Here is a 13141-nt window from a genome sequence, read left to right as displayed (position 1 = left end):
GGCGCGCCTTCAGCAACCGCAAACAGAGGAAAACACCCGAGAGCGTCCTTCGAGTGTGCGCGCACGTTTGCGTGGTGATGCTGGGAGAGAGAGGGGGAAGGGGGAGTGCGCTGTGTGCTTCGTACACCACCGTCTCTCTTCTTTGCTGGCGCCGCGCATCACTGGCGCTGGAGGAGGGGTTGCGCCTCTCTTTCTTTCCCGTGTGTGCTGCCTTCATCCCTTCTGCCTGTGGTGTCTGTGCTGCTGTCCTGGCGCACGCCCGCAGACGTTTCTTCCTGGCTGTTTCCCGCTTTAGTGCGGCGGCAATCTTGCTGCGAGTCCTTACGCACGAGCAAGGATAGGTACGCGCACATAAGCATAGCCATGTGTCCCGTGTCTCATCAAGGGCTGCAGCGCAACCGCAGTCCTCACGTCTCCACGGCGCGAGTGCTTCAACGCGTGCTGTTGCTTGTGGTCCTGCTGTACAGTTTCTCACTTATGACAGCGGTGGTGACGACGCCCTGCGACGACGGTGCTCATGGCGCGCTTTGCGTCTCTGCCTTACACGGCGCTGTATTGGGGAGGGGGAAGGGCCTACGCGCGCCACCGCTCACTGTGTCCTTGCTGCAGCCTGTGGCGCTACCGCGCCATACGGGTTCCGCCGTTGTGGTGACCGCCGCGCGGGCTGACGGCGATGTTGACGACATCGCCACTTTTTCGCAAGCCGGCGATCTGTTCGCCTTGGAGGAGAGTGCTTCTGCATCCGTGCCGTCTTCCTCGAGCTCCGGCGTCAGCCCAGGTGCTAGCGGGAGGGGTAACGAAGCAGCAAAGGCCCCAGAGACCACGGCTTCCTCGTCGTCGTTATCCGTAGAGCCGTTGTCGCGGGAGTCGTCCGCGGTGTCATCGTTGAGGAGGTCGTCGTTATTGCCGTCAGCGGCCGACATCGTTGTCGTCTTGGTCGGTGAAGGCGACGCGGGCACAGAACTGCCTCCCTCATCGTCAGCACTCCCTCCCGACAACTTCGGCACGCGCCACCCACCTGCCATGCGCCTCGCTCTCCTTGGTCTCATCGCCCTCGTGGTGCCCGCTGCTATCATCGCCCTTGTCGTGTGGTGCGTCTGCCGCCGCACGCGGTACAAGCGAAAGGTAAAGGGCTTGCGTCTCAACGGCACTCGTCAACCCGGCGAGGTGGACGACGTGGATATGGGCAACGTCGTCAGGGGCGGCGATTGGCTAAACCTCGACGCTGCCGCCCCAGGCAGAACTAAGATCGGCGCCCACCGCACCCGTTTCTCCATTTTGGTGCCGTCGACCGCTGCTTGTGTTCGCACGGACGCCACGTTCGACCCGATCGGGCAGCGGGCCGCGGAGACGCGGCAGCGCAAACGTGCCCGGCGGGTTGCTGTGGCTGCTGCCGAAGCGGCCGTCATCCCGGCGAACGGTGTTGGCAACGGCGGCAGCGATGGCCTTGCGAGCCCGTTAAGTGGTGAATCGGGCGCCGCAGGGTCGGAGATGTGGTCCAGCGATGAAGAGGAGCATAGCAACGGCTATTCAGTGAACGGAGGCGTCAGTGGCGGCAACGCTGGGGTTGCGGGTGGTTCTGCCCAAGCGCATGCCACCTCGAGCGTTTTACCCGGCACTCGTGCCACGGGTGCCGAGGTGTCGTCGGGAGCTGGCCCGCACCTGAGCGGTGGCGTTGTCACCAGCTCCGTGGTAACCGCCGTTCCTTCACTGGACCACAGCCTGAACTACTTCAACGAGACGACGCGTGTGCTGCTGGGTCGCTACAAGGCAGAGAGCGGGGGTGGTGTGCCGCAGATGCCGCCGTCGGCGTTGCCAGGCGGCGGTGGTGCTGCTACGCAGAGCCTGCGGCTAGCTTCGGGCAACGAGGCCGAGAGCAGCAACGCCGTCGTAAACAAGCCCAAGTCGGCCTTTGAGCAGATTCTTTCGTTCGCCGTTGCGCCGCTGCAGGTGGGCCGTGAGTTCCATCAGCGCGGTGACAACACGGATAGCGGCAATGTGGCAGACAGCGCTGGAGGGCCGAAAGCTCTGGCAGCGCCTGTGCCACGGGACAGGGAGCGTGCTGAGCGGCACACCGAGAAGGAAGACTTGGAAGAGGATCGCGCCTTCGAGGATGACGAAGAGCTCGATGAGGAATACAAGGACGAGGCGTACGGCGACTAGGAAGGGCTGTTGCAACGCCACAGCGGTGGCGTGTACGTCCCTGGCGCCTAATCCGCCACATGCCCTGCAGCACCTCGTTCCCTTAGCTAAACGAAGGTGATACGATCAACGAAGGCAGTCTCATGTTTGTCGTCGTCGTGGCTTTGCGTGCGGGGAGCGATGACGTCTGTCCATGCGCGAGTGTCCACGTGGGCTCTTCTCCGCGAGAGCGTGAGGGACGCATCAGGACGTTTTTCCGGTTTCCCTTCGTTGCTGCGGCCCTTCATGACGGAGAGGAGGAGGGGCACACACACCTTTCTCAGCGCGTGGCATCCCACGGTCCAGTAGCCCCCCCTCCCCCCCCCCACACACATACACACACTTTCTCTGGGGAGAAGCCAGACGGCCCCTCCTTTATCCTTGCCAATGCCGCGCCACCATCAGAGGTGGCAGGGCGAGGTCCTGGATGGTGTTGCGTCGGAGCTGCCTGCAATAGTGAGCTGGCTTGTGTCATCGATGTGGTGGGCGAAGTGTCAACAAGACTTGAATGCGTCCCACACCGGGCCCTCGCACTGCCTACTGGTGGAGGGCCCGAGCCACCCCGAAGGGGATGCACCACATGGCGATCGGCATGATTGGGAGCGGCTATGAAGCGACCTGCGACGCGGGGGCTGGGTATAGTTTAGGGCAGAGGCCCGGGCTCAGATGACTGAGTGGGCGCACTGCTGTGACGCGCGCGTCTAGCGCTGCGTCGCATCACGTGATATCGGGCCTTTGGCTGGGAAGGGGGGCGAGAAATAGAGTGGGCGGTATGATCCATGTTCTATGTGGGAGAGAAAGGTACACAAGAAAGTAGCAGATTCTCGGTGTTGCTGCTTTTTTTTTTTCGCAGTCACAGCGCCGCCATCCCCCTCTCACTTTGTCTTTCAGTTTTGAGGTGTGGGTGCACGGCTGATTTTAGCGCGTGACGAGAGGAGGAGCGAGCGAGAGAGAGAACAAAGTCTGTGCGTGGCCCTCATATGTGTACGTGTGGTCCAACTCGTTCGGTTTTCTGTCACTGCGTTGCGAGGAGCGGCTTTGCTGGCGTTGCCTGCACCGCATTTTTTCTCGTCGTCCGTTTGGCAGTGCTCGGAGGCTCCTGCGGCGGACGCAAAGGAGGACGACAAGAACGCCCCCCCAAAAAAAAACAGGAAACACGCCACGCTGCTGTGCTTGGTGACGCTTGGCAAGGTGCAGAGAGGAAGAGATGGGGATGAGGAGGGAGGTGTACGCGGGCTTGTGCTTCGACCTGCCGCGTCTTCATTCCTCATTTTTGATTTGGTTTCAACGGCAGAGTCGGCGACTGGCTCAGCAACAGAAAGAACAGAGCTTTACAGAGTAACGATGATGTGTGTGTGTGTGAGCTGGCTGGTGGCGGTGGTGGTGGCGAGACTCACTGAGGAGGGCCTTCAGACTTTCAAGGCGCCCTCCGTCCCCGCCTCCACCGTTTTCACGTTTGACGTGAACGATACAATGAAGAGCAGGGTAGTTGCGCGGAGATGGGATGCCGTTGCGTTATGGGCTGCGTTCCGCAGCCTTCATGCTGCTGCACGGTGCGCGGGGTGTGCGTGCGTGCGCACGTCTGACTCTTTCGCTGTGCTCCGGTCAGTGCCGTACTCCACTTCCCCACGTTGTGTACACATGTCTTTCTCTTCACGGACCAGCCACAGCGAATGTGTGCGTGCGCGGTGTCGTAGTATCTCGCACTCCCTATTCCGCGGTCTGGCCACCCCTCTTCATCGGAGTTCGTCCTTTGGTGTCGCAGCAGCGTCTTGTCACGGAGCCGATGCTGCGCGCCTGCTTATGGGATCACGCGACACTTCCATACAAACCGACATCGCCGTGCGTACTCTTCTACCTCGTGCCCGGCGATCCCGTATGGCGTGTGAGCGTGCCGAATGCGCGCGGCGAGTACCCAGACCTCGTGCCAGGGCTGCCTTACCAAGAGTGGCATGCTATGGAACCGCACTATCTGCAGGAGTACGCGCCGCCAGCGCTGAGCATCCACGAGTCGGCCGAGGTTGCGTGGGAAGAGCTGCCGACCCCGCCCTTTGACGACTTCAGGCGTTTCTTGGCACCATCGTAGAGCACTGTCGTGAAGTGACTCGGTGAACCACCTTTTCAAGGGCACACTCTCCTCTACGTGTGTGCTCGTGCTGCAGTGATCGAAGGACACTTGAGACGGCGAGTAAAACACCGGAATGAGGGCAACGAATGTGAAAGGAGGGATTGCTAGTTGGCCTAGATGGCCACTTTATGTCGGTTCTCGAGCCGCTGCCCCACTGCCGACTCTCCCGCGCTTTGAGGAACTAAGGAACTGCGTGGGTAGACTCTGCTATAGGGTGTGTGCAGGCATGCGTGCGTGTGTCTGCGCATGTGCATCCAGGGCCGCTTGTGCGACTGAGCATGATCCGGCAGCCTCATAAACTCCCCACATACACACGCACATGCACACACGCAGCATAACCCCAATGCGAAGCGCGAACAGGCAAATTAAGCTCAACACTCCATTTTCAGGTGACCGTCGATGCGTAGGTGGTCGAACGCTTTGTTTTTTTGTACTTCTGCGGCCTCCCTAAGCGCACCTCCTCTCTCTCCCTCTCAGCCGCTGCACAGCGCCGTAGTGGTGAGTGGCTTGCGATAACGCATCCTGTCTCCCCATGCTTGAAAGCTGCTCCGTGCTCTGCGCGCCGACATCCCTCTCACTTTCTCCTTTTCTGTTCTCGACTCATTTTTTTTGCCGCACGTACTCCGCCGGCACCTCAAAACACGCCGCACGGTGCACGCGTCACACACCGTTTCTTGCGTGCGCGAAGAGATTAAAGAAAGGCAGCTGCCGTGACGACAGAACATTCACACAGGCCAGCGCATAGGTGCTCCAATACGCGTACTCACTCGCTACGCATACTTGCTCTTTCTTCACCCAACGCAGATACAACGGCAGCCAATCCAATGAGTATCAACGTCTATCAGCTACCCATTGAGCAGCTCGAAGGCCTCAAGGAGCAGCTTGGCAATGATGTGCGTAGTCTTGGGACGGCTTACGACGGCCTCTACAACGGGCGTACTCGCTACCAGGACAACCACGACGTGGTTGCGCAGTACCATGCCGTTTGCGAGAACGCCGCCAAGACGGAAGCGGCTCAGGAGGTGCTTGTGTGCATGACGTCGTCGCTCTTTGTGCGCGGCACCGTCGTGCCGAGCGACAAGGTATTGGTGGACGTCGGCACCGGCTACTTCCTGGAGCAGTCGATGGAACACGCGAAGAAGTACTTCCTGTCTCGCGCGGCGCAAATCAAGGAGAGCATGGATCAGGTAGAGAAGACGATCGTGTTGAAGCAGCGGCAGCAAAATCAGGTCATCGACGCACTCCAGCAGAAGACAATGGCGATGCAGCGTTACCACGAGGAGCACGGGAGTGAGTAGGGAGAAGGAGGACGAAGACGGGCCGTCGGCCAAGAAAGTAGTATCGATTTTAGAGGCTCACATGTTTGGCACTTTCTGTGTAAAGCTCTTTAGCGCCGTCTTGCACTGGTAACTTGCCTTCCGTCTTCTTTTCCATTCGACGAGGTCGTGGGCCGCTTCCCCTTGACTTGTCGTTTTTGTTGGGTCGATGAGTTTCCTGCGTGCCTGCGTGCTTGCCGCACTTTTCGTTAGTTGTTTGAGGATCTTTCGATGTTCTTCTGATAACTAACACGGCATTGTTTGTGGTGGTGGTGATGGCTGTGGCTGTTTTTGTATGTGTGTTGTTTTACTTTCCCGTCTGTTGAGCTGCGGCGAAGTGATGCTCTTGTGTTGTGCGGTGGCCGCTACCGCATGTGCTTCAGCCTTCCCGCCCGTCTCTCTCGCTCAGTTCCTCTCTCGCATTGCCGTCTCTCCGTGTGTGTGTGTGTGTGTGCACGTGTGGCGTCGTGCAGCGCGAGTGCGGCGAGAGCTGCAACGCTGGGCGGCTATTGAAGAGGGGGCGGGAGGCGGGAGATGAATCTTTCGAGCTGGAAGCTTAATGTTGCCAACGTACCGCAGACACACACCAAGAGGATCCCCCAATAAACGAAGACGAACACAGAAAGCGAGACGGGGCACGCACGGGCTCACACACACACACACACACATCCGCACGCACAGCCTGCACTCACCTCACCACGACAGAGGGAGGGAGGAGGTGATATTCAGGGATGGGAACGCACTTCCTCTTTGCCCCTCCCCCGCCCGCCCGCCACGATTTCGGCCCGTGGCAGCCGCCGCCGCAGCAGCAGCAGCAGCAGCGACCAAGTACACGGGCAACGGACGCTTTGCCCTTTCTTTGCCGCAGTGAAGGCTAACGGTGCTGCCGTTGCCGTATATCTACCCGTTATCCTCTGGTCGCTCTCCGTCTTGCGGCAGGGCGCCTGTGGCCCCATCGTTGGCTGCACTGCCCTCCGGTATGTGAGGGACAAGGCGGAGGATCACGAGGACGCAGCCCGATGGGCTTGACGTCGGTGCTGCTGGATGGCACGCATGCTCTCTCTCTCGCGCCTTCATTTGCGTGCACGAAGGGCTTTCTGCGGCTATCTACGCGTGCCCCATCCCCGCTTTCTCGGTCCACTTCACCGATTTCGCTGCCATCATTCGCATTGGTTCACCGCCCCCCTCTCCCCCTCTCCATTTCTTCATCTGCTCTGCTGAGGACTGCCGTCTACACTCATTTTTGTAATACGCCAAGCGCGTGCGCACCCCCTGCCCTCACCTCCCTCCATAGTCACAGAGCGGCTTTCGTGTTGCCTTTTCTGCGGTGCCCTCTTTTTGCATCCTTCACCCCGCTCCATCGTTTTGCGCGCCATCATCCCCCCCCCCTTCTTCCTTTTTGGCCGGTTACTCCACCTGCACCCTCCCTCCTCTCTCGTGCCCCACCCACACGTGCGCACGCACCTATCATTATCATCGATCCACAGGTCGAACCGTTTACAGCCGAAGAGAAACACCCCCCTCCCCTCCCCCAAAAAGGTCGAGAGAGGGGAGCGTATCAACACACGCACAAGCACAACGCTGAAAGGAAAGGAAGAGGGGATTCCTCTCTTTAGATCTGGTCCGGCAGCGTCCATACAGCCCGTCAGAGGCGCACGTAACAAAGACCCAACACCATACCTCCCCTCCCCACCCTCCACCTCGCTCGCACACGCACACAGACAGAAACACACATATATCCACGCAGACCCCAGCAATCGGTGAGCGAGGCGAGAAGAACGCCTCCGCACCTTCTCCACCGTTAAGACGATACAGTAATAGAACTCGGTGATAGAGCACTTTTCATTTCTACTCTGTCACCCTCCCTCCCCTCCCTCTCTTCCTTCCTCTGTCTGTCTGTCACCGCCTCCGTCGGTATTTTTTCCCGCGGTGGCGTATCGCCGCACCGGCTCCGCGAGAGCGAGAGAGCGAGAGCGAGAGAGCGAGAGAAGTGCATCGTTTGCGGGCACTTGGCACACGCACGCTTCTTTCCTCCAAGCAGAGAGACGCTCGCCGGCAGAGACGCACATAGAGACATAGACGTCTTGCACCAAACATACACACGATACACGCACGCCTCCGGACGCGCTTTATACGCGGATCACAAGACGTGTGATATCCGCGCACAAGATACCTACAACTACCAAGAGCAGTAGAATCACCACCGCCTTCTTTTCTTGTCGAGCATCTCCCTGCAGAAGTGTTCCAAGAGCTTTCTTCTTTCGGTGCTTGGCGCGCAGGCAGTGAATCAGCTCTTGCGCTCGAGGGACGCCCCTCTTCCACAACGTCTGAGCTGTCTTCGGATTTTGGACAGTGGCGTACTATCATTTTCCCGTCGTGTGCGGTCGGGTTAGTGGGCGGTGTCTGGTTTGGATTTCAGCCCCGTGGTAGCGCACTTCTGGCTGCCCCTCTGCGATCTCCGGGGATAGTTTCCACCTGCCGCAGACATCGCACCGACCCCCATGAGCCGCAGCTCCCTCTGTCCATCCTCTTCCACAGAGGCGTCGACGCGACAAAAATCCTATGCACGTCTGCCTGGCGACATAGCCGGTGAGGGCAGCAGCAGCAGCAGGGGCCCTTCAGGGCGGTGGGCGGATGCTCTTCTCAAGAACACATCACAGGGCGCTGCCTCTGCGCCATCGGTGACGGAGCTGGCGTCGCAGCCCGCGCACAAAACTGTGCCAAAGGATTGCAACCAGACTGCAAGCATTATCACCGACCCCGTCCGCGCGCCTCCACGACAGCCACAGAGTGAAGCAAGCAGCAGCACCTCCTTGCAGCATCGCGACAAGTTGCACGGCAGCCACTCGCTTGCCATCGACGCCGTACCTCCGCGCGCGATGGCCGTCGCTGTGCATCCGCCGTTGTCGCGTGGCTCACAGCGAGCTGTAAGCACGGCAGCCTCAGAACCTGCATCGGTTTCGTCAGCCACGACATCAGTGGCCTCTCGCGCATCGACGAGTAACACCGCGTCCGCTCCAGCCACACTGGTTTCTGACCGGCCTCTGAACCAATCATCACCGCCACCACCTCTGCCGTTTGGGACGGCTGCGCCCACGGGTCCAACTCGTGCTTCCACCGTTTCCACCGTGCCGCAAAATGGAGTGAACCCGCGACAGACCACCGCAAACACCGCGGACAGGAGGTCCACTCGCGTCCATACACCGGCGCACATGCGCCCGCAGCAGTTTCACGCACCGCCTCATACTCATAGAGGCGACGGAAATGGCAACACCAACGGCAATGGTGGCAGCAGCAGTGGAGGTCCTCTCGCATCCACCGCAGTACCCCACGCTTTCGCAGCCACCTATGCCTCATCGCCTTTTTTTCAGCGCGTGACCGACACCGCACCAATGCCGCAGTCTTCGCCGGACGCGCCGCGCGCGGCAGCTTCGACGGCAAGTGCCAATGCGAAGGATGAGGAGAACTCAATGCTGCAGCTGCAGGACGTGACACCCATCACAAACGCCGGTGATTCCAAACAAGAGTCTCAGCTGCTCAGCCAGCTGCGAGCAACGGCGGAAAGCGGGTGTGACAGTGGGCATTACTCACACCGTCAAGAGACTGCCGACCACGATGGCAGCGCTGGCGTCACTCCGGCAGTTTCTTCCGCAACGGCCAACACCGCACCCCTGCAGTCGTCGCCTTTCACAGGCGCTCACAACGCCTTTGTTGCGGGCGGCATACCACCGTGGAGCACGTTGCCGTACGCCCAGCCTCAGCCGTGTCCAATGGTTCGAGTGCTTGCCCACCAGCAGTCAGTGTTCTTTCCGTGCGAGTGCAACACTAGCCAATGCATGGCTGCGAAACCCTTTTCCCAGTCGACCTCGCCTTCTGACACAGCGCGGCTGTGTGGGACGCCGGGAGGGTTGTCCACATCGCAGAGCGTAACCATGTGCAGTACTGGGCAGCGAAGGAGCCGCGGTGCTGTGTCGGTGGCTGCGGCCAACGGTACTGCGATGAGCTCCGCTTGTCCTTTGACGTCGCCGGAGAGTGTTAGCGGGCACTTGAGTGGCATCTACGCGTCACCGCCGCCGTCGTCCTCGCAGGCGTACGCCAGTGGCCGTGACCAGTGTTGTTCGCCTCTCCCAACCCCCGGCAGCACTAGACGGAGGTGCCAGAAAACGGGTACCGCTGTCATCTCTTCGCCTGCGTACGCACACGTGCCACACCAGCACCATCTTTTCCTCCAGCACTACGGCGTTGATGGGGTCAGCGGCTATGGCTCCCGTGGCGGCCCGTTGATGCCCTCTTCTCCAAACCTGACGGTGACACCACTGTCCATGTGGGCGTCGGTGCCGGAAGCTGCCTGTGCAGCGACAACGGCGATGGCTGCAGCAGATCAAGGACGAACAAGCGCATCAGCAGGCACCTCCACTGCTCAAGGCGCTTCGGGAGGGGCGTCGGATTTCTCGGCTATTGCGCGCGGCCTGTCTGGCGTGGCTCTGCAGAAGCAGTTGCTCTACGCCAGCAAAGGTGAGCTGACGCGAATCCTACTGGAGCTGGCCAGCTGCAACCCGGAGGCATCGCGCTTTATCCACTCCAAGGCGTTCTTCTTCGCCTTCCGCCACGAACACGGAGGTGAGGCTGTGGAGGCTTGCGAAGAATGCCCAGCAGCGACCCCGGTGACAACAGCAGCCGCAGCCGCTGCGAACAAGAACGGGCAGCACTATGCTCTTCACGGCGGATTGGGCAGTGGCTTTACCTCGAGGACTGTGGACACCCCCGAACGTGACCGCTCTTTCGAGCAGTCGGGGGTGCTCAAGCGACCCGTCGCAGGTGCGGGGACCCTCAGCGGCGCTGCAGCGGCGTACGACCACGTCATCGCTCGCTGCATCTTTCCCGTGGAGGCGGCGGACGACGAGGATGGCGATGGCGACGGAGCCGGCGACGACTCCGTAGCTAAGATCGAGCATTCTGACCCGACGGTGACGAAGGGTGCTGCCAACGCAACAATGCCGCGGCGCTGCCTCTACCCGGAGGATCGCGCCTTCAGCGCTGAGCTGCACCCGTGCCTCCGCTGGTACGGCGCGTGCCGCAACGCGACGAGTTGCGTTTACGCGAATGTGCCGCGCAACGTGTGTTTAAGCTGGATTCGCGGCTCCTGCATGGCCGACACCGGGTGCAGCGGCGTTCACCGGCTCCCTTCCCCATGCCCACCTGAGATTCGCAGAATTTACGAGCTGAACCACGGCCTCGCACGTCGCGACACACCCGTGAACGCGTGCGCCGCCCGGGTATCTCTTGGCCATTCTCTCCCCATTCCTCCTCCGTTCCCGGGCTGCACCGCGCAGGCACGAGCGCCGCTTGCGAACGGAAGCGTTGCTGCAGCGCTCCCCACCAATCCGAACGCGAACGCCCCCGCCGCTGAGCTTGCGGAGGCTTGCGCTGGTGCCAACGAAGCACTTGGCATGTGCGCCGTTATGATGGAGGGGCTAGGAGGGGAGAAGGTAGTTGTGCACACGCCAACGGACCAGTCTATCCACAAGGACACCTTCCTCGGCGGTGGCAGCACGCCGCGCCGCCACCCGCATGGGCGTGACGTGGAGCTCTGTATCTCTGCCATGACGATGATGGAGAGGTGCGGCGGCGCCCACACGATGACGGCTGGAGACGCCAGCTTGTGGGACTTGTCTAATGCGGCCATCACCAGGAATGTCTGCGGGCCGGTTGACCACGAGATGCTGCAGTACACCGGCGGCATTCTTGGTGCCGACGCCAGTGCTGGTGCAGCGGCCGCGGCGGCCCCGCCGTGCCTCTTTGGAGCCGGCGTGCGACCGGGAGGCCAGAGGAGTGGCGTGGTGTCTTCAGCTGGTAATAGTCGCTGTAGCACCGCCGAGGGCTGCGACAGCCGCACGAACTCCGTCAGCCGATACCTCGGGCCCCAGTTTGATCGCGCGGCGACGGCGGTGCTTCACCGCGACGATGGGCGGGCCGACAGTGCGGCTATGAGCTGGGCAACGCAGGAGCAGCAGCCGGATCCTAAGAAGAGTATCAAGTCCATCTGCGGTTGTGTCTGCGAGGCTAACGAGCCTCTCCAAGTGGTACCCGTTCGTCCCGCCGGTGGCGTGGCGGGGGCATTGATCGACGTGGATGACGAGTGCGACTTTTCCGCTCCTGCTGCAGGCACGCGCACGCGGATGCAATCACCACTGTACCAGTGAACGCAACACGGAATAGCCACGTGTAGCTGAATACACTCTCTGCGTTTTCTCGGTGTTCCTCTCCCTTTATTTTGTTGCTTCCTTTCGACTGTGTGTGTGCGCGTCTCTGTCTCTGGTACCTTGTGCATTGGTGCTCGTGCCGTTGCCGTCTTGGCCACCTCGCTTGGTGTGTGTGTGTGTGTGTGTGTGTGCCATGCCTGTTTCTGTCCGTCTTGCTTTGCCTTTTAAGCGTTTGGGGCTTAACACTTTAGACATCTTCATGATAGCGGTCTCTGTAGCTACGGCTATCCCTATAGACCTATGGCTATAGATATCCACCTATACACGTAAATATATATATATATATATAGCTTGAGCTTCTCCTGCGCACGCGTGTCTTTGTTTTGCGCGTGGGAGGGCTTTGACGCAGCCGGCATGTCCACCTCGTTGTTGTTGTGTTCGCCTTAGCAGCGTCCTCTGCGCGCCACCTCGATCGATGCTCCTCCCCTCCCCCTACCCCCTCTTCCTCCGAGCTTGTCATGCAGGAAAGCGGGTTTAGACGCATATGGTCAAGTTGAAGTAAGTGTGAGAGCGGGAGCGGCAGATGATGGCGAGGAGGAGGAGGAGGGGGGGGGGTGAGGACGGGAGATGTGGCGGCGGCGGCGCAGGCACGAAAAGCTGTCGCTCCGCTCGAAGAACACATCACACCCTTCCTGAGGCACAATGCCGGCAGTGTGCAGCGAATAGATCCATCTCTGACCCTTTTTTTTAGCTTCTCAGGTTGGTCTTCTCGAAGACTTCTTGTGCCCTTGACGCCAGCAGAAGAGCTCCGCAACGACAGCAGAAACATAGAAAAAAAGGTGTAGGAGGTCCAAGAGCAAGCGAGGGAAAGGGGGTGGGGTGAGGAGCGGCGAAGAGATCTCGTACACTCACCAGACCCCCGCGTCCTGTCATCATTGGCTCCGCTTGATTTCCACCCTGCAGTTGTGCAGTTCGAAGGAAAAGGAAATGAGTGCGCAAGGTGAGCGCACATTACAGACGCAAACATGGTGCAAGACGCATGGCTTTGCATCCTTGCCCCTCCCTCCCTCCCTCCCTCCCTCCCTCCCTCCCTCTTCCTCCTCGCCTTTCGCAATGCACGCGCACGCACACGCATGCGCATGAGAGCCTATCCTTTGTGGTGCTGCCTCCTCTTGAGATCAGAAATTTTTTTGGGTGCTTTTTTTGCCCCTCATCTCACCCACCTTGCCACCTGTAACTCTCTTCTCTTGGGTCTTGACTGTTTCGCGGTATCGTCTCTCTTCTCCGCGGGGTCGACAGTCAGGAGCACCTAT

General features: G+C 60.2%; 4 protein-coding genes across 4 annotated transcripts; all 4 read left to right on the top strand.

Annotated features, from left to right (window-relative positions):
- Window positions 1-363: 363 nt before the first annotated feature.
- Window positions 364-2163, top strand: LMJF_22_0690 (3'a2rel-related protein; the record flags this gene model as incomplete). The annotated part of the gene is made up of 1 exon (XM_001683168.1): window positions 364-2163. The coding sequence occupies one exon, from the start codon at window positions 364-366 to the stop codon at window positions 2161-2163; it is 1800 nt and encodes a 599-aa protein (XP_001683220.1).
- A 1804-nt stretch (window positions 2164-3967) lies between these two features.
- Window positions 3968-4267, top strand: LMJF_22_0680 (conserved hypothetical protein; the record flags this gene model as incomplete). Its single annotated transcript, XM_001683167.1, has 1 exon — window positions 3968-4267. One exon carries the CDS (start codon window positions 3968-3970, stop codon window positions 4265-4267), a length of 300 nt encoding a protein of 99 aa, XP_001683219.1.
- An 866-nt stretch (window positions 4268-5133) lies between these two features.
- Window positions 5134-5607, top strand: LMJF_22_0670 (prefoldin 5-like protein; the record flags this gene model as incomplete). Its single annotated transcript, XM_001683166.1, has 1 exon — window positions 5134-5607. One exon carries the CDS (start codon window positions 5134-5136, stop codon window positions 5605-5607), a length of 474 nt encoding a protein of 157 aa, XP_001683218.1.
- Window positions 5608-8504: 2897 nt separating this feature from the next.
- LMJF_22_0660 (glucoamylase-like protein) lies at window positions 8505-11828 on the top strand (the record flags this gene model as incomplete). Its single annotated transcript, XM_001683165.1, has 1 exon — window positions 8505-11828. One exon carries the CDS (start codon window positions 8505-8507, stop codon window positions 11826-11828), a length of 3324 nt encoding a protein of 1107 aa, XP_001683217.1.
- Between the last annotated feature and the right edge of the window lie 1313 nt (window positions 11829-13141).

Source organism: Leishmania major, chromosome 22 (genome assembly GCF_000002725.2).
Source record: "Leishmania major strain Friedlin complete genome, chromosome 22".
Lineage (NCBI taxonomy): Eukaryota > Euglenozoa > Kinetoplastea > Trypanosomatida > Trypanosomatidae > Leishmania > Leishmania major.
This window is presented reverse-complemented; position numbering and strand designations above follow the sequence as displayed.